At 35.8% G+C, this 22,966-nt stretch overlaps 1 protein-coding gene across 1 annotated transcript in view; it reads right to left on the reverse strand.

Annotated features, from left to right (window-relative positions):
• Positions 1 to 528: 528 nt before the first annotated feature.
• CCT7 (chaperonin containing TCP1 subunit 7) overlaps positions 529 to 22,966 on the reverse strand; it is a 43,233-nt gene continuing 20,795 nt past the window's right edge. The window contains exons 7-10 of the mRNA XM_081767443.1: positions 22,104 to 22,256; positions 19,774 to 19,925; positions 15,788 to 15,976; positions 529 to 1,073 (exon numbers count right to left, since the gene is read on the reverse strand). Coding sequence (XP_081623569.1) covers positions 853 to 1,073; positions 15,788 to 15,976; positions 19,774 to 19,925; positions 22,104 to 22,256 — 715 coding nt within the window. The 3' untranslated portion in view covers positions 529 to 852. The remainder of the gene's footprint in view (positions 1,074 to 15,787; positions 15,977 to 19,773; positions 19,926 to 22,103; positions 22,257 to 22,966) is intronic.

Below are 22,966 nucleotides of genomic sequence, written 5' to 3' on the forward strand. Positions count from 1 at the left end.
TGCTGGAAATAACTGTTGTCAATATTTTTTGATTTTCACTGTCTCCGAAGCGAACATGTATTTTGTCTTGTTAAACATTTCAACTCCACTCAGAAACATGATGGTCAACATTATTCATAGCGTAAGTTTTCAATAATATTTTCGACTAGTCTCAATAGCTACATAACTTTTGGTGTCAATTATAAAGGGGTTTATTTACAGTTCCATTGCCAAGGGTCCCAGAAAGTAGATTAACCACTAGGTGTAGCAGGAAGTACTCGTCCAGCCCTATCTAGAGGTACTGTTATTTTGGCCCTAAAGCCTCAAAAAGTTGGTCAAAAAGAACATCAAAGGTAAGGGGGTCATTGGTGATTTAGAGAAACTGAAAGGTTTTAGGAATGAAATCAATATAGGAATACGATCAGTATGCAACCGCATTTAGTATATGTGAGAGGCATCCATAGAGGATAGCGCTAAGCTATCAGTATAGGTGATGGGTCGAAGATATTTTCAGTAGCATATATCAGGACTTCAATACAAACAAATGTATAGTATAGTAGTTTTTATTACAAATGTATTCAAGTTTAGTCTACCAGAAAAGACATTCCTTTTTTCTTACTATTAATAAATAAAAACAGACGAAACATACAAAAAAAGCAATGCTTCTTGAGTGACTAGTTTCTATTAATTATGTTCATTACTGGTGAAATTTGAAATTTATAATAGTAATATATTTCATTTTAGAAGAAAAGAAGAACAATGCATTAAAAAAAAAAAAAAAGTATGTTAAGGCCAGCCAACACATTTTTCTTGAAAGCAACACAATTTTCAATTATTCAACGTTGGAATGTGAACTGTGTTCATTCCCTAGTACTACATTGGCCTTCCACGACCTCGACCCATTCCTGGCCTTCCGGCATCACCACCACCAGATTTTGGATTCTTTATTGTTTCATCTACAGAAAGTATAAGGCAAGCTGCTTCACTGGCTGCAGTTAACGCATTAATCTTCACAACGGCAGGTTCCCACACACATGCTTCAAAGTTGTCAGATATATCTTCCTTACTTACATCGACACCATACCAACAATTTCCTACAAAGAATTAGAAACTATGATTTAACATCAAGTTGGCACAATGAGAAAATCTTAAACTACTTTCAAGGATGAAACGGTTCTTGGTCCATATATTAAATTATTATTATTATTATTATTAATAATAATAATAATAATAATAATAATAAATATAATAATAATAATAATAATAAATAAAGGTAAGTGGTTAATGTGGGTTAGTTCATTTCTAGCCAATGAAAAGAATACACAAGAAATGCTATCGTAATATTATATATATATATATATATATATATATATATATATATATATATATATATATATATATATATATATATATATATATATATATATATATACACGTATACTTATCACTGTACAACAATACCCTAGTAAAAGCACGCCCTCTCTAACTGGACACCTTCTGAAATCCTCTTTCTCAAAGAAAGAAACGAAAATTAATCTTTCTCTAGTATGTTTCAAATTGGTTTATGTATCGGGAGTGAGTGACATTTATGATGCAGCATTATATATAGGTGCATCTGAATTAGACGGATTGATGATACAAATTCCCTTTCCTTTTCTATTCTAAGGTCCACCGCTCGTTCACTCAACTTGATAGAATTCAATTTGGGTGACAACATTTCCGTGTGTGTGTGTGAATTAGGGTTTAGCATCTCGTTCAGCAGTGAGGCTATAGAAGACATGGACCTACAGCTAAACGTGGGATCCGAACCACATAAGCTCACATCGGGAATCGAACCCGTTTCCCGCGCTGAAGTCGCGTAAGCTAACTATATAGCCACTCAGAAACACATTACTACATTCTCGTGTTTAATCAATAGCTCATTGAAAATTCAGTGTGTTTTAATTTTGCCTTAATGCATGGAAAGACGCTGAGAGAATAAAATTACCAAGTGAGACTTTCGCTGAAGTGCCCAAATTAATTTTTCAAAGTTTATTTTATTTTATTTATTTCTGTCTCATCCATCTCACTTGATACAATACCCGCGTTTTACTTCTGAATCGATCCACTTCGAATGCTGTAAGATGAAAGTCTACCATTACAAAGTACAATACAGAATGCTTAGTAATGGTAACAATCAATATATATATCCCTTTGTGAACCAACTGCTAGTTTAATGTTACATGTACTCCCATGCGCAAAAAAAAATTGCGCGTATACTGTAACTCACGATTTTTCTCAATTATTTCATTTCCCTTATGTTTATGGGTAAAATTCAGTTATTAGTATGTGGAGATAATAGAAAGCAATCCATCTAAGGAGATATTTCCAAAAAATATCTATATATATAAAAGAGAACGCACAAAATCCTTTGTCCGCTCATCACGCTAATACGGCTGAACCGATTTCTTTCATTTTTGGGGGGTTATTAGGATTTGGACCCTAGATGGTTTTTATCATATCACTTTAATTTTCAATTACCAGTGTCTTGAGATAATTGACCATTCAGGTGTCCATTACGTACAAATCCTTTGTTAGTTCATCATAGGTATAAAAATAAACGTATTTATATGCAACCCGCATGACCGTGTCACTCGGCGGGTTAACATAAATGACAGGCGTTATAATGGTTTTTATCATATCACTTGAAAGCGAAAAAGTAAAAATTATCTAAGTAACAAAGTTTATTGCGTTCGGGGGTGACCGCAGCGAAGCGGGGCGGGTTAACATAAATGACAGGCGATATAATGTTAACATTTACTGCAATCTTCTATGGTTTTTATCATATCACTTGAAAGCGAAAAAGTAAAAATTATCTAAGTAACAAAGTTTATTGCGTTCCGGGGTGACCGCAGCGAAGCGGGGTGAACGCTGCTAGTAATAAAATAATAAAAATATAAGCAAAACACAAAATTATGTTCGGTTTTGTGTATACTGGCAATAATGTTTTCGAGGGAATTTTTGGACTAGCACAGCACGATTGTAGAGGGAATTACAGAATTGGTAACAGAACAGGGGGACAGTTGAATCAAGGAACAGGAAATTTGAGTAAAATATTGCATTTATTGGCTTAAATCTAGGCTGTAAATTGTCTGCCAAATATAAATTAGCTTCTGTAACCAAGATGTTGTACGGAAATATATAAACAAAGAGAAAAACTGTTGTCTTAAGTTTGGAAGTGACATGCTCTATAGCCATGAGCATTTATTTCTTAAGAAAAAGCTAGGCAACAAAAGAAAGTCTGTGTGGTCAAGTGGTTAGAGTGACGGATTAGTAATTCTTATACTGTTTTGACCCCAGATCGAATCCCATCCGATCCTGTTCAATTTTTTTTCTTTACAAAACATTGTAGAAAGTGTATAACTTTTATGTTAATAAGAACAAAAACAATATAATAATGAAATAACTTTTTGTTTCCTCTGATGACGTATTCATTCAGAATTAGCTTACTATTTATTACTAATAGCGATTGTTTTTAGTTTATGGTATGGTATGCTTAATCATTCCCTCTCCGTTTTTTTTAAACAGCAGAAGTAACTTCAAACTTCATCTCACTGCGAGTGTGTCTGTAAAAAACAAAACAAGCGCGACCTGCAGCTTTACACACAGCGTGACGAACACAATCACAGCCATAGCTCGTTGTCTGTTCTAGTGTTTCTGTGTGTGTGTGTTCCTTTTTAGAGTATTGACTCTCTCTCTCTCTCTCTCCTTTCATATCAACAAGTTCAACAAATGCAAGTCTGTGGGGAAAAAAATCAAGAATGCTTTCTTTAAACAAAACTAAATTTTACAGCTCTCTTTGTGAATAACACGAATGCTTCCGACGAATTATACAGTAGCGTGAAAAACTGATAATAAAATGATCTAACATGCATAAGCTTCTTTTTCTAGCGTGACAACACATTAAACACAACAAATTAAATTTTTGGGATTACAAATTATCACATTACGTGTCGGTGTAGGCCTATTCGTTTTCACATTCGAGCGACGAAAGAAGAAAGTGTGGTTATAGTTATAAAAACCGAATACCAGATTTCAATGAATTCAAGTTACATGGCTCCTACATATCAAAAAAATGATTTTTCGATGTCTGTCCATCTATTCGTATTTCGGTTCGTCACGCTTTTACACGCACTCAAATAGATGCCATACTGTTCAACGTATCTGCACCGAATTCTAGACATAACGTTTTAATAACATACTATCTTTCGAATTTTATGTCCTTCGACATCTAAAAGTAAGGGTAATTTACTGAAGGATTAAAATTTAAAACAATTCAATTTTCCCAAGTAAAAAAAGCTGTGACGATTTTATTTACTTTTTATAAATATATATTTTATTAACGAATCTCCACCGCATATGAATAATTTTTCTGAAAAAAATATATATGGTGTAATTTACTGTATGGTATGCGTTCTTTTTGCAGAATTTTCTCAACCACATTTCATAAATAAACGTATCATTAATAACCTAACAAACAACTCGTTCGAAGTAATAGCTTAATCTTAGGGTGAGCTTTACCCCGATAGTTTTCCCATTAACGCCTCAGGCAATTTTGTTCATATTTCGTAAAGAAATATTTCATTAATAAACAAACATACAGCATAAATCGTTTATTCCGATAACATACAGAAGAAGTGGTTTTCTCAAGGGTTGATTTTTTTTGGACAATTTTCTCAGTAATAACTGAGACAAATTCGTTCTAATTTCAGTAAAATATTTTCTGTAATAATCTTACAATATGGTATAACTCGCTTGTTCCGAAAAGAAAAATCCAAAAGAGATACTTTGACAGCGAATTTTTTCCCGACGATTTGCTTAAAAATTACTCGATATACTGTCAAAATTACAGATAGAAGAGTTTACCTTTGGGGATAAGCTTTTCCCGATGGCCTTCCTAAAAAACACTCAGGAGATGTTTGTTGTTCATATTTTATAAATACATGTGACATAAATAACCTAGCTATATGGTATAATTCCCTCATCCGGAAAAACTAGAAATGGTATATTACTTTCGACAGTAAGTTTTACCCTGCGATTTTCTCAAGAACGACTCAGGCGATTGTGTTCGTATTTCATAAATAAATGTTTTACGAAATCACTAACAATATAGCATAGCTCGTTTGTCCTGAAAAGATCCACAAGGTATAATTTATTCTTGGGGGTGACTTTTTTCATGATTTTCTCAGAAATTACTCAGACGCTTTTGCTTATAGTTCACATACAATTATATCCTTAATAATTCTAATATATGGATCAAGTTATTTCTAACGAAAATATGACCAATGGGTACTTTACTTTTGGGCCTGAAGTTTCTTCTAGCAAAGTTTTCCAAAACATTATTTTATTCGCAATTTCCCAAATAAATGTTTCAATAATAGTTACAGCCTAACATAAGTCAGTGCAAAAAAATCGAGCGAGAAAGTACAGTGCGTTTGCTCCGTATCCTTTCTTAAATTTATTTTTTAATGTTACACCTAATCACAATTTTCCGAACAAAATCGAAACTTCTTTTTAAATGTGCCTTGTTGTGGTCTAATGGTTCAAGTGCATTGGTTCTGGATTTGATTTCCAGTGAGAGCTAGTGTATTTTCATCCAAGAGATGTGACACGTCGGTGCAAAGAAAAAGTTTTTAAATAAGCCTAACCAAGCTAATCAACAAAAGAAATAATACAATGTTACGAAATTATCGTAGAAATGTTGTTAATATTAGGTAGGTGCGACTGAAATGTCCAAACGATTATTGTCAATTCCAAAGGCCTTTGTTTTCGTCCGGCGGGAGCTCATGTGGTTCGGATTCTACGTTAATCAGTAGATCCACGTCTCATATAGCCTCGCTGCTGAAAGGGACGTTAAACTCAAAATCACATCACACATCTTTGTTTTCGCCTTTGTTTTAAATGTCTCTGTTCATGAGCTCCTTAGTGGCTAAGCGGTTAGCGTACGCGCCTTTGGCGTGGAAGACCCGGCTTCGATTCCCGGCGAGAGCTCACGTGCTTCGGAGTCCACGTTAATCAGTAGGCCGACGTCTCATATAGCTTCGTTGCTGAGCGAGACGTTAAACTCAAACTCAATGTCTTTGTTCATAAATGTCTTTGTGTATGGTTTTGCATATACGTGGCATGGACATTAAATATTGATTTCTACGCCATATGTATCTAATTACATACACAGCTATAGAACGAACACAACAAACTTGGAATATCTACATTGTTTGCGTATGGAAAATAATCACGCTGTACTGCACAGGAGAGCCGTGTGTATGGAATTCCATACACATGGCAATCAACGTAATAAGAAATGTATAATAATAAGAATTAATAATAATAATAATAATAAACAGAAAACGATCACTTACATAATTTATAAATATAAGTTAACATTTAATAAGCATATAACTGCAATGGAATTAAGTTGTTTCTCTCTCTCCCTGAACGCAACAGCCCTTATTGTGCTAAGGCGTAGAAGGGAACTTGTGGCACTCACGATTTGGGGCGGTGTGTGGTCACAACTTCGGATCCCTTTGTTGTTAGTCCTAGCTTTCTAGACGGATGCAGTTATTCCCGGTAGAATATACAAGCAAATAGATTTTGTATTACTATTAAAGTAAATAATTATACTCATTCCCTCAATGTGATACTTGTGGCTGCTTAACCGTATACAGACAGCTGATCCATGGAAGAATCGTTGATGATAATAATAATAATAATAATAATAATAAATAACAGAAGCTCGACAAATATTCTTGCAAATAATAGGAAAAAGTTTGCGTCACACAGTTCACTTTGCTGGACACACCAGTGTGCCGCGTTATACCGATTGTGGCACACTGGAATATAGGGTATGTTTTTTTTTTTTTTTCAACTATTGCAACTGCTTCAATTGAAATGGATCTATAATAATAAGAGAGTGAATTTAGTCTTCTTACCCTTCGATTTAGAAATAAGGTTCGCGAGAATTTCATAAAAGAATAATATACTCAGAATTGTATATAGTAGTTTGTTTTATTCGAAATTACATACCGGTACTTCCTACAACTGTTTTTTGATTGAAATGATTTGAAATGAAATCTTTAAGTTTTACGTCCCACGATTATGCCGGATAGGCTAAAGGAGACAGTGATAAGAAATGAATGAAATGATCGAGTGAAGAAAGTGGGATAAAACGGGAGAACCTCGAGAAAACCCACGCACAGTGTTTGTCCAGCACAAGGTTCACTTGGCGCGAGCATAGATCAAACCAAGGACTCCATGCACCAGAGGTTAACGCTCTACCACTGAAACACCGTGGGCTCTGAAATTACTTAAAGGAGAAAGGGACTACTATATGAAAACTTGATGATGAACACATTTGTTAAAAAAAATGCCAGCTTTTCGTGAAATATTGCTTATAGACAGGGGCGGATTAAGGCTTTTGGGGATCTAGAACCGACTGTTTTAAGGGGGCCCTATGTTAAGAATAGTTCCAGTGCATAAATTTTCTTTTCTGCCTTCCACAGCCTCATAGCCATATGGAACTACCGAGAACTATGCTGTAATATTTGAATGTGCTCCAAGTTTAGAATAATTAGTTTAGTTAAATTCATTATTAACAATTAAATAATTGTATTCATTATTAACAGGTAAATGCTGCTGATAGAAAGATTTAAATCTAGCGATACCGCGAGCGTAACGAGCGGGGAAAAAAATAGCATCGGTCGGAAGCCTATAATATAATAAGTTGATTACTATATTTTAGTATTAAACAGAGGGATTTTAAAGGGCCCCCTGAGCTTGGGGCCCCGAAGCCTGGGCTCCATTGGCTCCGCCCTTAATCCGCTAATGCCTATAGATTATAAATTAAAGGGGACGGGCCGGGTCCGTTCTAAAAATTCCGGCCCGTGCAGACCTCTAACCCCTGTGTATATGCTATCTTTGAAAATACAGTAGAGTTTCGTTTATCCGACATGAAACAGGCAGGCAGAACGCCGGATAATATGTATTAAGGAAAGACCTATTAAAAGTCAAACTATGATATAATTTTACATATTACGCATCTAATTATCATGTTTTTGCAAGAAACAAATACAATGCATTGACTCAGTGACGTATCCACCGTGAGGTCCTGGAAGCTGTCCCTTACCAAACCTCAAGCACTTTCTAATAAACCTACGTTTTTCCTTTTGAGGTTCTTTTATGTCAGCTTACTTTGAGTCAGTGTCCAAACTGTTGACAATGCGTTGTTGTTATAATTCTAACAAGTAACACTTCCCAAGTGTAACATTCCGATTTTGATAAAATTTGGCAGGTAGATACTACACATAAAATAAACAAATAAGTGCTTCTTTATTTTTGCTGAAAAACGGTTTTAGGGGGCAAAAGCCCTCACCCAAAATTTTGAAAGTTGACGCCCGAAAGGCAAAAACAAGTGGACCAAAGTGAACGAAATTGTGAACAGATATTGCGGACATAAAATTAGGAAATACGTGTTTTGTATTTTCCTGGAAAAAACGGTTAGGTGGGGCACAGATGGGGATGAAATTGTTCACAAATGTTGTAGAGGTAAGATGAGGGAATACGTGCTTCGTATTTTCCTGAAAAGAAAAAAAAAAAACTGTTGAATGGACCGAGGCGTTGAGTGTCGGAAGGAGAGGACCGAAGCGAATGAAATTGTCTTTAGATATTGGATATGAAAAATAAAGCCTCTCGTGTTTCACAAGCGTCTCCATCAGATTTCTTCAAATTTGGCAGATCAACAACAAGCACAAACAGTTAGCGTATTTTGTAGTATATCACAAGGCAACTTTAACCCTTATAATGTTTTTCCGCATAAACAAAAACACGTGCCGATTAATTTCCTGTTTGTTGTTGATGTGCCAAAATTGATAGGGATATCTTAAAAACACGAAAGTCCTTATTTTACATACAGTCTATACAATATCTACATAAAATTTCATTTGCTTCGGTCCATTCCTTCCTGCACTTTTACGGTAAATTTACTTTTTTTTTTTTTTTTTTTTTTGAGGGGCCCAACACTGTTTTGTCGTACAAATTAAAACGCACTTCATTTATTGTTTTGCAAATTGTCCCTATACGAAGTTTCGTTGCAATTCTCCATACTCTTTAGGAACTTCTGACGTATACTTATTTGCACTTTTAATATTTCGTAATCAACAGCTTAGAAGGTTCGTTCCCCACTCAACCGCTTTTTTCCCAGGAAAATACGAAACACAATTACCTCAATTTACGTCTAGAATATCTATGCACGATTTCAAAATTTTGAGTGGGAAATTCTGCCCCCTAAAACCATTTTTTCGCAGAAAATAAACCCGTATTCGTTTGTTTTTTGCGTATTGTCCCTACACAATGTGTCGTTCAAATTCTTCATGTCCTTTAAGCACTTCTGACATACTATTATTAGCACTTTTGATATTTCACGATCAAAGTTTTGGAGGGGTCTGTGTCCCACCCAAACGTTTTTCTTTTTTTTTTCAGGAAAATACGGAACCCGTATTCCCTCATTTTTCGCCTGCAATATCTTTGCACAATTTCATTCATTTCGGTTCACTTCTTGCCTTTCGGGCGTCAACTTCCAAAATTTTGGATGGGGGCTTTTGTCCCCTAAAACCATTTTTCCGCAGAAAATAAAAAAACAGGTATTCGTTTAGTTTTTGCGTATTGTCCATACACAAAGTGTCGTTGGAATTCTTCGTCCTTTAAACACATCAGACATATTTTTACTAGCACTTTTGATATTTCATGATCAAAGGTTTGAAGGGGTCTGTGCCCCACCTAACCGTTTCTCCAGGAAAATACAAAACACGTATTCCTTCATTTTACGTCTGCCATATCTGTGCACAATTTCGTTCACTTTGGTCCACTTTTTTTGTCTTTCGGGCGTTAACTTTCAAAATTTTGGGTGAGGGCTTTTGCCCCCTAAAACCGTTTTTCCGCAGAAAATAAAAAAAACATGTATTCGTTTATTTTATGTGTAGTATCTGCCTGTCAAATTTTATCAAAATCGGAGTGTTACTTGTAAGAATATACCGTAATGCCATTGATACCAGGTGGAATTAAAGAACACTTTTAAATGGGATTACAATTTCGTTTCCGTTCTGTTTATAGCATTACTGTATTAGAACGATACACTCATTGCCATTTGCTATTTTTGTTATGTGATATACGTAGCAGACAGTTTTCCTTACATGTCTCTAGAAAATATTTTTTTGATTTCGTTTGTGTTAGAATGCAGTTTGACCGGTTCATAAATGAAAAGTAAGAAATGTTTAAGAGAAATACAGAACTGTTGCATTATTATTATTATTATTATTATTATTGATATTTTTGAAACATTAGAATTACGTGCTTACGAGCTTTCGTGTCGGGCCCCCTCCGAAAAGTAAAGCTGGATATGTGCCTGCACTGAATGATAGACGTATGAGTCAAGGTATAGACGGGCGTGCTAGGCGATCGAGTCCGGAGCATCAAAAACAGACTAAGACCACAATTTGCAGTTTTTCTTGCCGATTGATGCTGCTTTTTACCTGCTATGATATGTCGGATAATAATGTGAAATAAACGAAGGTCAAGACCATGGCGTATTGGTGTTTCATGCACCTAGACCTGTAAAATATTTGTGCCGAAAACATCTTTCACCCACTAGCTAAATTTGTGGGTATGATCGCACATCTTGCCTTATAAAGTATAGTCTTATAAAGAATATATATAGCATGCTAAAAACCTAAAGACCAAATTCAATGATTTTCTATAGTTTTCTTTTTTAATAACGGGAAACTTGTTTATTTCATCACGATAAATCACGTTTGATACTAAGATGTCTGTTTCTGTCTATATATATTTTTCATACTTTATTGGAGACAAATTTGGTTTTTTTTTTTTTTTTTTTTTTTTTTTCAAGAAAAGAGAATGATAAAAGAAGCTATATAACAGCATAAACTGAAACCAATGGCTATTACTAATAGTACACTAATTCTAAATAAATACGTCATCAGAGGAAACAAAAAGTTATTTCTTTATTGTATTGTTTCAGTTTTTATTAACATACAAATTATACACTTCTATAATGTTTCGTAAAAAAAAACTTGAACAGGATCGGATGAGATTCGATCTGGGGTCAAAACAGTATAAGAATTACTAGTTCGTCACTCTACCCACTTGACCACACAGACTTTCTTTTGTTGCCTAGCTTTTTCTTAAGAAATAAATGCTCATGGCTATAGAGCATGTCACTTCCAAACTTAAGACAACAGTTTTTCTCTTTGTTTATATATTTCCGTACAACATCTTGGTTACAGAAGCTAATTTATATTTGGCAGACAATTTACAGCCTAGATTTAAGCCAATAAATGCAATATTTTACTCCAATTTCCTGTTCCTTGATTCAACTGTCCCCCTGTTCTGTTACCAATTCTGTAATTCCCTCTACAATCGTGCTGTGCTACTCCAAAAATTCCCTCGAAAACATTATTGCCAGTATACACAAAACCGAACATAATTTTGTTTTTTGCTTATATTTTTATTATTTTATTATATTTTTTGGAAATATCTCTTTAGATGGATTGCTTTCTATTATCTCCACATACTAATAACTGAATTTTACCCATAAACATAAGGGAAATGAAATAATTGAGAAAAATCGTGAGTTACAGTATACGCGCAATTTTTTTTTGCGCATGGGAGTACAACGTAGAAAGAAAGAAAAAAAAACTTGTCGTTCGTGATGATCAGAAACAGTACAGAACATATGGTACTTTAGCGTTAGGTTTCACAGTAATTTCAATCAGCACCATTTGCCAATGTTCCTGCAGTTGAGCAATGCCCTAGTGATAATATTCGAGTCTTGTACGCAGAGTAGTTCGTGAGTGCATGCTGCAAGTTCGTCTCATTTCGAAGATTTCCCACAGATGTGGTTGTGCAGGAATGGAACCAGTGATAATCTGATGGCGCTAGATCGGCGGCATGGCGGCATCCCAGCCAATGGATCCCTGATCATCCTCGCAACATGTGTTAACGAACGCTGGCTGCTCCTGCTTCAATGCAAGCACCAACTGCAACTGCTGCGCTACAGGTCCGCAGAGGTGGTGTAGCCTGGTGCTAGAAGCTCGTAATGCATCACTTGGTAACTTGTCAACAGGACACAGAGCTTGATCTTGCGTGGATATAAAGGTGGTTATGAGGCGTGAGGCACAGAAGCAACCAGTGTTGGCGTATCCACTTTTTGTCACTCGTAAGCAATTGACCCTTTCCAGCCCGTTGATAACATTTGGAATCACTAAATTTTATAATTATAAATCTAATATTAATTCATGCAGTTTCCCCCATGTAATCATTACACTCTTCTTTCGGGTCAATCTCATATAAATCTAATATTAATTCATGCAGTTTCCCCCATGTAATCATTACACTCTTCTTTCGGGTCAATCTCATAAGTTGGTACCTCTACTTACCCGCGGTGAAGCAAAACAGAGGATCTAGGACGTGGCATCATTGCAACAGAAAATACTGTGATCATATGTTTTTCCAACACAAAAAAATTCGGGCTGGAAAGGGTTAAACAAGGGTGTGTTGTGGTGAACGTTCCTTATTGGCTGCCAGCAATGTGTGGGGTACCAACCTGCTCAATTTGTAAATCTTCCCTATGCAAAGAGCATGAAGTTTATTTCCTCGGAAACTTGGAACCGCTCGGCAAGTTCACCACACATTTGACTGCTATTGTTCTTTATGATTGCCTTCAGGGCTTCTATACAGATGGTGATCAGAAAAATGGAAACACCTGTAGTTGGCAACACGTCAGATGTATGTGTTGGCAGTGGTGTCGTGGCGCCCACAGCGCCGGACCGCTGGTGGTGGTGTGTTAGGTCGGTCTCCATACTACGTCAGGCGCAGTGGAACAGCAGTGTCCAGTGGCTGCAGCAAACGGAGGTAGTGTAAAATGGGAGACCTCTCAGATTTTCAAAGAGGGCAAATTGTTGGTGCGCGGTTATGTGGAGTGAGTGTGACGGCAGTGGCTACTGTGTTAGGTGTGTCGCGTGGGACAGTGTCGAAGGTGATGACGGCCTACACAACACACGGGAAGACCACATCGGGGAAGCGGAACAGTGGGAGGAAGAAAATCATGAGTGACAGGTCACGCCGGGTATTAAAGCGCATTGTCACGCAGAACCGTCGTGCCACTGCGGAGCAAGTGACGGAGGAACTCAATCAGCACCTCTCCCACCCTGTTTCGACGATCACAGTCTGCCGCGAATTACATGACATTACGGGGTCGTGTTGCACGGACCAAACCGCTCATCAGGGACCATAACGCTTTCGCACGCCGCAAATGGTGCCGCGACCATGCAACTTGGACCGCTGAGGACTGGAAACGTGTGATATGGTCGGATGAGTCATCCTTCACCCTATTCCCAACCACGGGCCGTGTTTATGTGTGGAGAACGCCCAAAGAAGCTTATGATCTCCAGTGTTGGCTGTGAAACATGGCGGCGGCTCGGTGATGCTGTGGGCCGCCATATCATGGTTTTCATTGGGTCCTGTGGTCACACTTAGCGGACGAATCACTGTCAACGATTATGTCGCAATTTTAAGAGAACACCTGCATCCTATGGTCCGGATGTTGTTCCCGGACAATGACGCCATCTTCCAGGATGATAATGCACCCATTCACACAGCTGGCGTTGTTGCAGCGTGGTTTGAGGAACATTGGGATGAAGTTCAACACCTCCCCTGGCCCGCCCAATCCCCAGATCTCAACATAATTGAACATCTGTGGTCCGTCTTGGAAACAAGACTCCGGCGACGATTTCCACCTCCATCCTCTCTCACAGAACTGGCCGATGCCCTGCACGAGGAATGGTGTAAAATTCCACTTGGTGCCATTCACGACCTCTATGCCTCCATCCCACGTCGCATTAAGGCTGTTCTGAAGGCGAAAGGTGGCCCGACACCATATTAATCTGGTAAGTTGCAATTTCGTTCAGGTGTTTCCATTTTTCTGATCACCGTCTGTATATATATCTATATCTATATCTATCTATCTATCTATCTATCTATCTATCTATCTATCTATATATATATATATATATATATATATATATATATATATATATATATATATATATATATATATATATATATATATATATATATACATGAACTTCTGGAACGAATGCCAGGCAGTGTGTTCGTCGATGGCATCTCCCCTATGTCTGAGTATACAATGACTTGATACGGCTCCTGACAGACTCACCTTAAAGTCACACAGCAAAATACCTGCGAACGAGCTGTGATTGCTGTGTTTGTGTGGAAATTGCCTGTATTGGTGCAGGCCGATACACACACTAACTGCCATTGCTTTTTCGAAGTGTAAATCATTTCGTTTTCTTTCTGTGAGTACTTCATCAAATAAGATGTCAAAAACAACAAGATTTTTTTTGATTACCTTATACTTATTATTATATCCATACTGCATTAAAAATGTGTTCTGTTGAAAATACGATAATGGAAAGTGTGAAACTCGCTTAAGTTAATTTCCATACTCTGTTCACGGAGATAGCAATCTTATACAAGACTTGGAAGGAAAAAAATGCACAAATCTTCTAGAGGACTTGGAAGAAAAAAAGTAATAAACATTGCACGGAAAATAGTCCTTTAAAAGCTATAGGCTACTGAAGATGGAATCTATAATTTTAAGCAATATAGCTTGAAAACTGTCGATCACCGCGATTGATTTAACGAACTACTTAGGAAATAGTATGTGCTGTATTTATATATGTCAATATTTCAGTCCTGTGGTGCCAACGAAATGAATTTTATAAAGGAAGTAATAGATGGGACACGTTTAAATACTAATTATGAATAAATCACATTTTTTTTTTTACTAGGTATCATTTACAGGTAACTTCGTTTCGTTGTTAGCAAGTCAACATAACTAATATCACTCTTCACCTTCATGTAACAGCGAATATTATGTATTTTCAGGAGTTAGGCAAAAGAAAACCTTTTGGTAATAAGATGAAATTTAAACTTCATATTAGAGTATAAATTTAGAACGGTGTTAAAGAGCTTATTTACTAACTTGTTCTTGTTTAAGCACAAAGAATTACAAAAATGTGAGATAATGAAGCAATGAGACTGATTTCAATAATCAATTGTGTCTACAAATGCGATTCACAGTAATCTTCAATAATCGTTAGAAGGTGGTTGTGTAGGATAAAGTATCGTTATTGAACTAGCAGCATGCTGAATAGTTTTCGATCTGATGGTGGTTGCTCTATGACTTAGATTATCATTATTTATTATTTCAACTCTTTTCCACGTTATTATGTAAAAAGAAAACAGAATTTAAATTATTATTATTATGCACTTGATTATCAGTGTACACAAAAAATTGCTGGAATAATATAAAAAATATGGACACTGGATTGACGGTGACTCGAATCCTAACATTTCGTTTTGTAGGCAGTTGATTTCAACATTTTGAAGCAGTCTCATTTCTACGCATTATTAGTTTATTCGATGCAAGTTTTGTAAAGTAGTTAAAAGACTATTACTTCACTTACAGCAGAACGGCAAATACTTGGAATCGAACCTCGAGCATCTCTCCTTCCGAGACTCGTATGCTACGCTTTGAAACAGAAACATCAACATTACGTTTTAGCAAGCATTTCATTTCACTTTAATTGTAAGTCATTTTGATGTGAAAGGAAAAATAAGGATGGTCAACAATATTAAGTTTGGCGCTACCAACTGGAAGGAAGAAATAACAGCTTACCTTGTGCATGCTTCTGCCGTAATTTGTTCAAGATATTGGTCGCATCAAAACCAGCATTATCACACAACTGTCGAGGTATTATTTCCAAGGCCTTAGCAATTGCACCAATAAGAAGCTGTTCTTTTCCAGCAATCGTTCTTGAGTAATCTCTCAGTGAGCGACTCAGTTCCATTTCAATGGCTCCACCACCTGCAAAATATAGACATAGCTAATCAATACACAGTATACGACATTCTAAGCTTGGTACGATTACTTGCACAATGAAAGATTAAATTCTTACCTTACAGATTCTACAATAAACTACGAGATTCAAATTTTAAAACAAGCATTTCATCAAAATTTATCCAGCTACGAAACTACTAATTCTACATGTACAATTAATAGTCATATATGTCGTCGTATCTTTGATTTTTATTTTCTTGACAGAGAAACATTCCAGAAGAGTTAAGAATTAAGAATTAGATTTCTGGGATGTCGACATCAATAGCCATTTAGCCCGTTACGTGTATGTGGGATGACGTCCCTCGGCGAGCACACTATCCAATGAAAGGGAAGGAAGAAAGCGGCCTGGGACCATTATGTTAGGTATCATTCCGGCATTTACCTGGTATGAATGAGGAAAACCCACGAAAAACCTTACTTAAAATGGCTGGCCTGGAAAAGCTGTTACACTTTTTCGACCGAGTGTTCCCACCGGGAATTAAACCCGGGGCCGCTCGCACCAAACGCGAACATTCCAGAAGAAACTTTGTCTGTAAACATGATACATACTTTATATATAAATTTCCTTTCCTTTTGCTGCTTTCTATATATTTTATGTTGTATTGTTTCAGTCCAAAATGAACTAAAATCTCTGAAACATTCGTAAATAAATAAATAAAAAAAAAAATATTGTGTATGAGCCAATGCATTAATGATATATTATTTGAAATACCTTCATTACAATCGAAGCTGTCTGAAAACTCATGACCCTTTGGAGGTCGAAATTGAGAATATTTATTGTGATTTGAAAATAACATTTTAAGACCACATATTGCACTACCTTGTTCGATAATCATCTGCCTTTTTTAGGGATCACCCTCGCTATTAGAACTTTTGAGGTTTCTTGTCAAAAAATTGTGAAACATGGATTCTTTTGAAACTAACCTAAGACCATTCAAAGAGTTCTCCAGAGACCGAAACAAGTCATAGTCTCGCTGTGCTAGGTCCAAGCCACATAGTGCATGCATTAAAAACTCCCAAAGAAGTTCTATTAATTTCTGACGAAGCATCGAAGATATATGCAGTATGACGTTGTCAGCGTGGTATACATCATTTCTGTTGATTAGTTCCGCAGCTTAGTTTGAATTGCAAGGTGCATTCACGCTAATTTTCGACAATACATGTTCGAGTCTATAGTTTGAGCCAGCGGCAGAAGCTCGAAGCACGATGTCCTTCCAATGCCACCAAACTCAGCATAATTTCCCTGGCGTCAGCGTGAGCTTTACTACAGACTGTAATGCTTCTTCTTGCGTCAACCAAAATCTTTTACGCACACTGTTGTCTTTGGTTATCCACTTTTCATCACTCCTGATCAACTGTCAGAAATAACTCGAGTTGGTTACGTTTTAGCCGAGATTCACAGTTCGAAATTTGATCTATGTTTTTGAGTCAGATCATGTGGCACTCAAACATTATGTAGCTTTTTGTAGCCAGCTTTCTCCAATTAACTTTGGTGATGGGTGTTTAGGTCATTGGTGATGTCATGACTGCTTGCATGCTGATCTTGCTCGACTTTTGCAAGAACATCATCCATTTTTGCTGTAATTGATCGTCCACTGCGAGGACCATCTAGGTCATCGAAATTTCCAGAACCAGTGACTGAACCATCCTTTGGCTGTTGCTTTTTATAAGTTATCCATAAACAACAAAAATTTCTTCACGGTCCTGCGCAGCATTTGCACCTTTTCGAAATAAAATTTGTAAAATGTATGGCAGTTTTGAGAAAAAATCACTCATCTTCACGGTCCACTACCTTACGTCTGCTTATAAGAATTCCACCACTTTTGCACACCAATTAGTTTCAAACGTCAAGCTAAACCTGTGGCGACTGAGGTTTGGGACACTAACGTCATATCGTGCGCAAAAGGCTCAATACTATTTAAACTACCTGATATTAGGCACGAGTTAACATTCCAATGCGGTTACTAAAGTCGATGCTGAATTTGTTTCTTTTTAGAAAAGAATTTATCACAATTAAAATATCCAGCGAAATTTCCACGTCAATGACCCATGACATATTCCTGCAACACTACTGACTCATTGTTTCACGCATGCTTGCTAATTGTAAGTTTGCTTACACTCGCCACTTGAAATAATCTATACAGGAACTTAATTTTATTGCTCATATGTACGTAAATATTTTAATGTATTTTCAGATTTGCAATCATACTTTTTCTTCATTTATAACAAATTCCTACTTAATATTCTCTAACGCACTGTAAAAATCGTCACACAGGAGAAAATTGCATTCATATTATACAAACTATCACTTTTTGTTTCGTTGTTACGTGAAAAGATAAACGAAAGCGTTGTATTTTGGAGCCAATTAGAGGTGAATTTAAAATTATATCTAAAGCTAATATATTTGCTGTTCTTTGTTCATGCTTCATTTGAAATAGCACTTTCTCTTGTATTTCCGTATTATCTTCAACTTACTCTAAAACGTTATGAAATTTATCTCCCTTAAACAAGCTTCATATATTTACTACTCACATATAATAATTACAATATAAAGAAATCGCCTGCTTCGCCTTAAATAAAAGAATGTCTCAATCGAGTAGTAAATCTGAATGCCTAAAGTTTTGTATTTCAATACATTCACTGCCACATAGGTCAGTCCATGTGTAGATGACTACGCAAATTCCAAAAGTTTTTACGCCGGTGGAGGAGACCAGGAATGCTGTACGGCTACGAGAAGTATGTCTTGAGAAGTATGTCTTCTGTTTTATTTCCGAACTACTAGACTCCTTTTCTCTTTAACAAAAATGAGCCTGCTCATCTCGAAAATAACAATAAGAGGGTGATACACACTTGAAACTAACAAAATTGGATATGAACTTTCTCCTGAAATTTTAATCTAAGTCAATATCGTAGAAAAAATGAAAAAAAAAAAAAATCAACTGGTTATTCTTATACCACATTCCATATGGATGTGAATTCAATGAAAATTTAGAGTGAAAAAGTGCAGTATTAATTCTGGAACTGAACCTGGATGTACAACTACCTTGCCGGTGCGCTAATTACTATGCTATCCAATCAACACTCTCAACAGCTCTACAACTTTCACTCCTGATGTTGATGCTCTTATTTTCTGACATGAACCGTACCACAACTCCTGTTGTGCTTGGACAACTCAGTGTCAGCATTACCTCTTATGGCAGTCAACTCAATATTGGTTGGTTGAATTTGAGTTTAGCGTCCCTTTTCAGTAAGTGAGGCTATAGGAGACATGAACCTAAAATTTAATGTGGGATCCAAACTACATAATCTCCCGCCCGAATCTCCCGTGCCAAAGGCGCATACGCTAACTATATGGTCACGAGGAAGCATGCTTAACTTGATGTTATGAGAAAAATACTATAAGAACTTTTTCAATAAAATATTAACCGACTTCACTCACTGCACACGCTGAACTGTTTCACGATCCAGCTCCGAAGACTATGACCATCTCCTGATTAAATTTATGAGACCAATGGGAAAGTTTTAAAAAATCAGTGTATCTATGTCGAATTAAGAATCACCACCTTTTTTAAGTTGGTTAATGAGCTTTTAAGCTATTTTGGAATGCATTGTGCCCACCTGAACACTTCACAAATAATTTTCTATTCTTTAATTTTTTATTATTTCTTCTTTCTCTCCCAATCTGAAGAATTATTTAGCAAAAGTGTTTATTATAGTGTATTTTTCTAATGTTAGGTATTTATGTTATCACTTTTAACTCTTACCAGCTACAATAGCATCATTTTTTATTGTTCGGCGCACTATCATGATAGCATCATGCAAAGATCTCTCGGTTTCTTCCAAAAATTGTTCTGCTCCACCACGGAGAATGATAGTGCAAGTTTTTGCGTTCGGACAACCTTGAAATATATTGTACCTAGGAAAAAGAAAGAGAAAATCTAGAATTACTAAAAATCCGTTACAAATTCAGTATTATTGTAAACAAATATGAAGTAAATAAGGAAATTCAATTTTAAGGAACTGAATAAAAATCTGCATATGTTTACTGTATAACTTCGTTATTTGTAATTTTAATCATGTGGACATATACATCAACGAAACTACAAATAATTTAATCAACGGCTTTGGACATAAACAGATGTTTGTCCTGTGTGGAAAGTGATTATTTAATTAGTCGCACCTAAAAATAGTAATTTGTATTTATAACCTAGCTAGCTGAACATGAAACCTCTATGTCTACTCTATAGATTTCTTTACGTTGATTTCCTCAAGTTCATAGTTTTTTTTTTTTTTTTTTTTCAAATTTGATAGATGTACAAATAAATAAAAATTAAAATATGTAGAAATCGTAATCATTTGTTACCTAAAGAGGAAGTTCAACTAGGCTTAGAAATATTGCATATTATTATTCACATCCGTCTTCAGGGAACTTGAAAGTGTTATAAACAGTGGTCGAAGTGAGACGGTATGCGGTGGTATGCCATACCGCCTCTGTTTTTTCAGTGATCAAGACATATCGTCACTGGAGAGTCTGTATATGCTAAATACGTTTAATAAATCTATTCTTATACACAATAATTGAAGAATAGAATTTTTATTTCTTATGTAGCAATAATTTCTTAGTTGACAACACCGACATTTTTGTTATCTTTTTCCTACCTTTTGTTTTTTAAAATAAAGTGTCTTCAAAGAAGTTCACCTAGTTTATATTTTGATGCCCCACATTGAATTGTTTCTTTCTTATGTATGTATGTGTCTTCTTGCCTTAATGCATATAAATGTCGTTTTGAAATGGGCGGATTTAAGAGTTGTTTGCTCTAGAGGGGCGGATTTTCATGGGATTCGGAATATTCCTCAGTCTAGTGGGAGGTCCGGGAGTTTTCCCGTACGCAACTGTTAAGAAAAAACTTTTTGAGCATTTCCATTATTAATTGTCTCTAATACAACATAAGGGAACATTTTTTTATTTTTATTTTTTCAGAAAGTTGTTGGCGGGGGATCAAAGTCTCTCCATGTTCCCCCTCGTTACTACAGAGAAACTTTCCCATGGTTTTGTCATTATGTAGATAGAAATGAAATCTTTCAAACAACATGCCCTCACTGTATTTGAACATTTAGATAGCCGGTGTGTCGAGTCAAAAATTATAATAAAACATACCACCTTTGCTTTTTTTTTTTTTTCCACTTCGAACACTGGTTATAAATACTAAAAGTGTTCCTTCCGTTCTTTAAGCAATGTGCTAAAAACAAGTTTATAGATTTTATAATCAAGGAGTATGGTTTGCGGGCGAAACACATACACGTCGCTTACTTTTTGTTCTTGAGGAAAAGGGCAGTATGTTTCGGGATGAAGAGAATCGAGGAATAAGGGGTGACCAAGACGCTGTTTTGAGGAAAATTTAAATTCTTACATAGCCATTTCTATTGTTTACTTCTATTATGCTAATTTAAAAAAATTCAAAATTTCCAGATATGTCAAGTGATCATCCAAATTACTATAAGTATCTAAAGTAACAAGTACAAGAATTAGATTGTATAATTATCAAAACATTGTGAAATTTGTGACACTTCTTGTTTTCTCTCTACACTCTCCAATTAATGTTGGAAATTCGTTCGCGTGTGACATATGTATGCTACAAGACTTTTTTCTTTCTTTCTTGCCGAACTTTCCTAAATCTGAGTGTTCAGAAAAAACAGACTGACAACATATGAAATTTCGCACAGGTGTTGAGAGAATCTATTCGCTACGAAGAATTCATGTGCTAATTTTACGTACGTTTTCTACCATATTTTACATTACTTCACTCAGAAACCACTAAACCTTTTTTCACTCAGTAACGATTGAAACTTTCACAAATTTTCATCTTCTGCTGAAATTAGAAATTACATTCAAAGCATATTAAATTAAAATAAAACCACTGATTATAATAGTTTCATTTCCATTTTTGAAAGAAGAAGAAGAAGAAAAAAAACTTGGATAACTTCATATACAAGCGCAACAACTCAAGCTAGTGGAGTCTGCCAATATTAACTATTGAAACTATTTGAGATCAATCAAAATGGAGTACAAAATCTGATAATGCGATCTACTTACCTTTCATTGCCTATTTGCCGCTCTTCAAAATAGGCACATTTGCCTAATACTTCATCCGTAAGATCATGCGCTGTGGACATTACAGCTCCTCCACAAGCTTTCATGGTCCGCTTCAGATCTTCCTCAGGAACACGACCAGCGCAGAACATATCCCTACGATATACCACATAAAATGTCTTATATGAACAAGTAATTGTGATACATGTGTTTGGATTTAGTATATGAAACTTAAATATCTCTGAATTGATTAACGTAACATAAACTTAGCTTCATGTGTTGAATTGATTAACGTAACATAATCTTAGCTTCCCGTGTTGTCTCAAACAGTGCATTTAGGTAGAAGAAGAACATTTAAGAAAATGTTTTATCTAAAATGCACTGATACCTGAGTTTTATAAGTGCTTATGTGTATATTTTTATTTCACTACATAAATTTGTCACAAGCACTCACATTCTTACTAATGTCATTGTTAAGTTGGTAGATATCATCTGTGTCACCTTATATTTGTTCTATAAGGAGACTGAAATGAACCACCATTAAATCTCTTGATTTCAGAATTTATGATTATTACATGTGCTTAATGATGTCACAAAATTAAGTTCAACAGAAAATTTATGCAACAAAAAAGATCTACGGAAGCTTTTCCTAGAGTAATTTTACATGTGGCTGAAGTCTCTTGATCTTCCTGATTTTCATATCAGATAGGTCAAAGTGCACATCTTATTATCAAAGTCAAAGGCCAATATAATCTAAGGACGAAACTCAAATGAAATTTACCAAAACTTCACTTTTAAATATTCAGGCTGCCATTGTTAGAGTTCATTAAAAAATAAAAAGGAAGATTACACCTTCTCTTTAGCAA

Source organism: Thermobia domestica, chromosome 1 (assembly GCF_964235325.1).
Source record: "Thermobia domestica chromosome 1, izTheDome1.hap1.1, whole genome shotgun sequence".
Lineage (NCBI taxonomy): Eukaryota > Metazoa > Arthropoda > Insecta > Zygentoma > Lepismatidae > Thermobia > Thermobia domestica.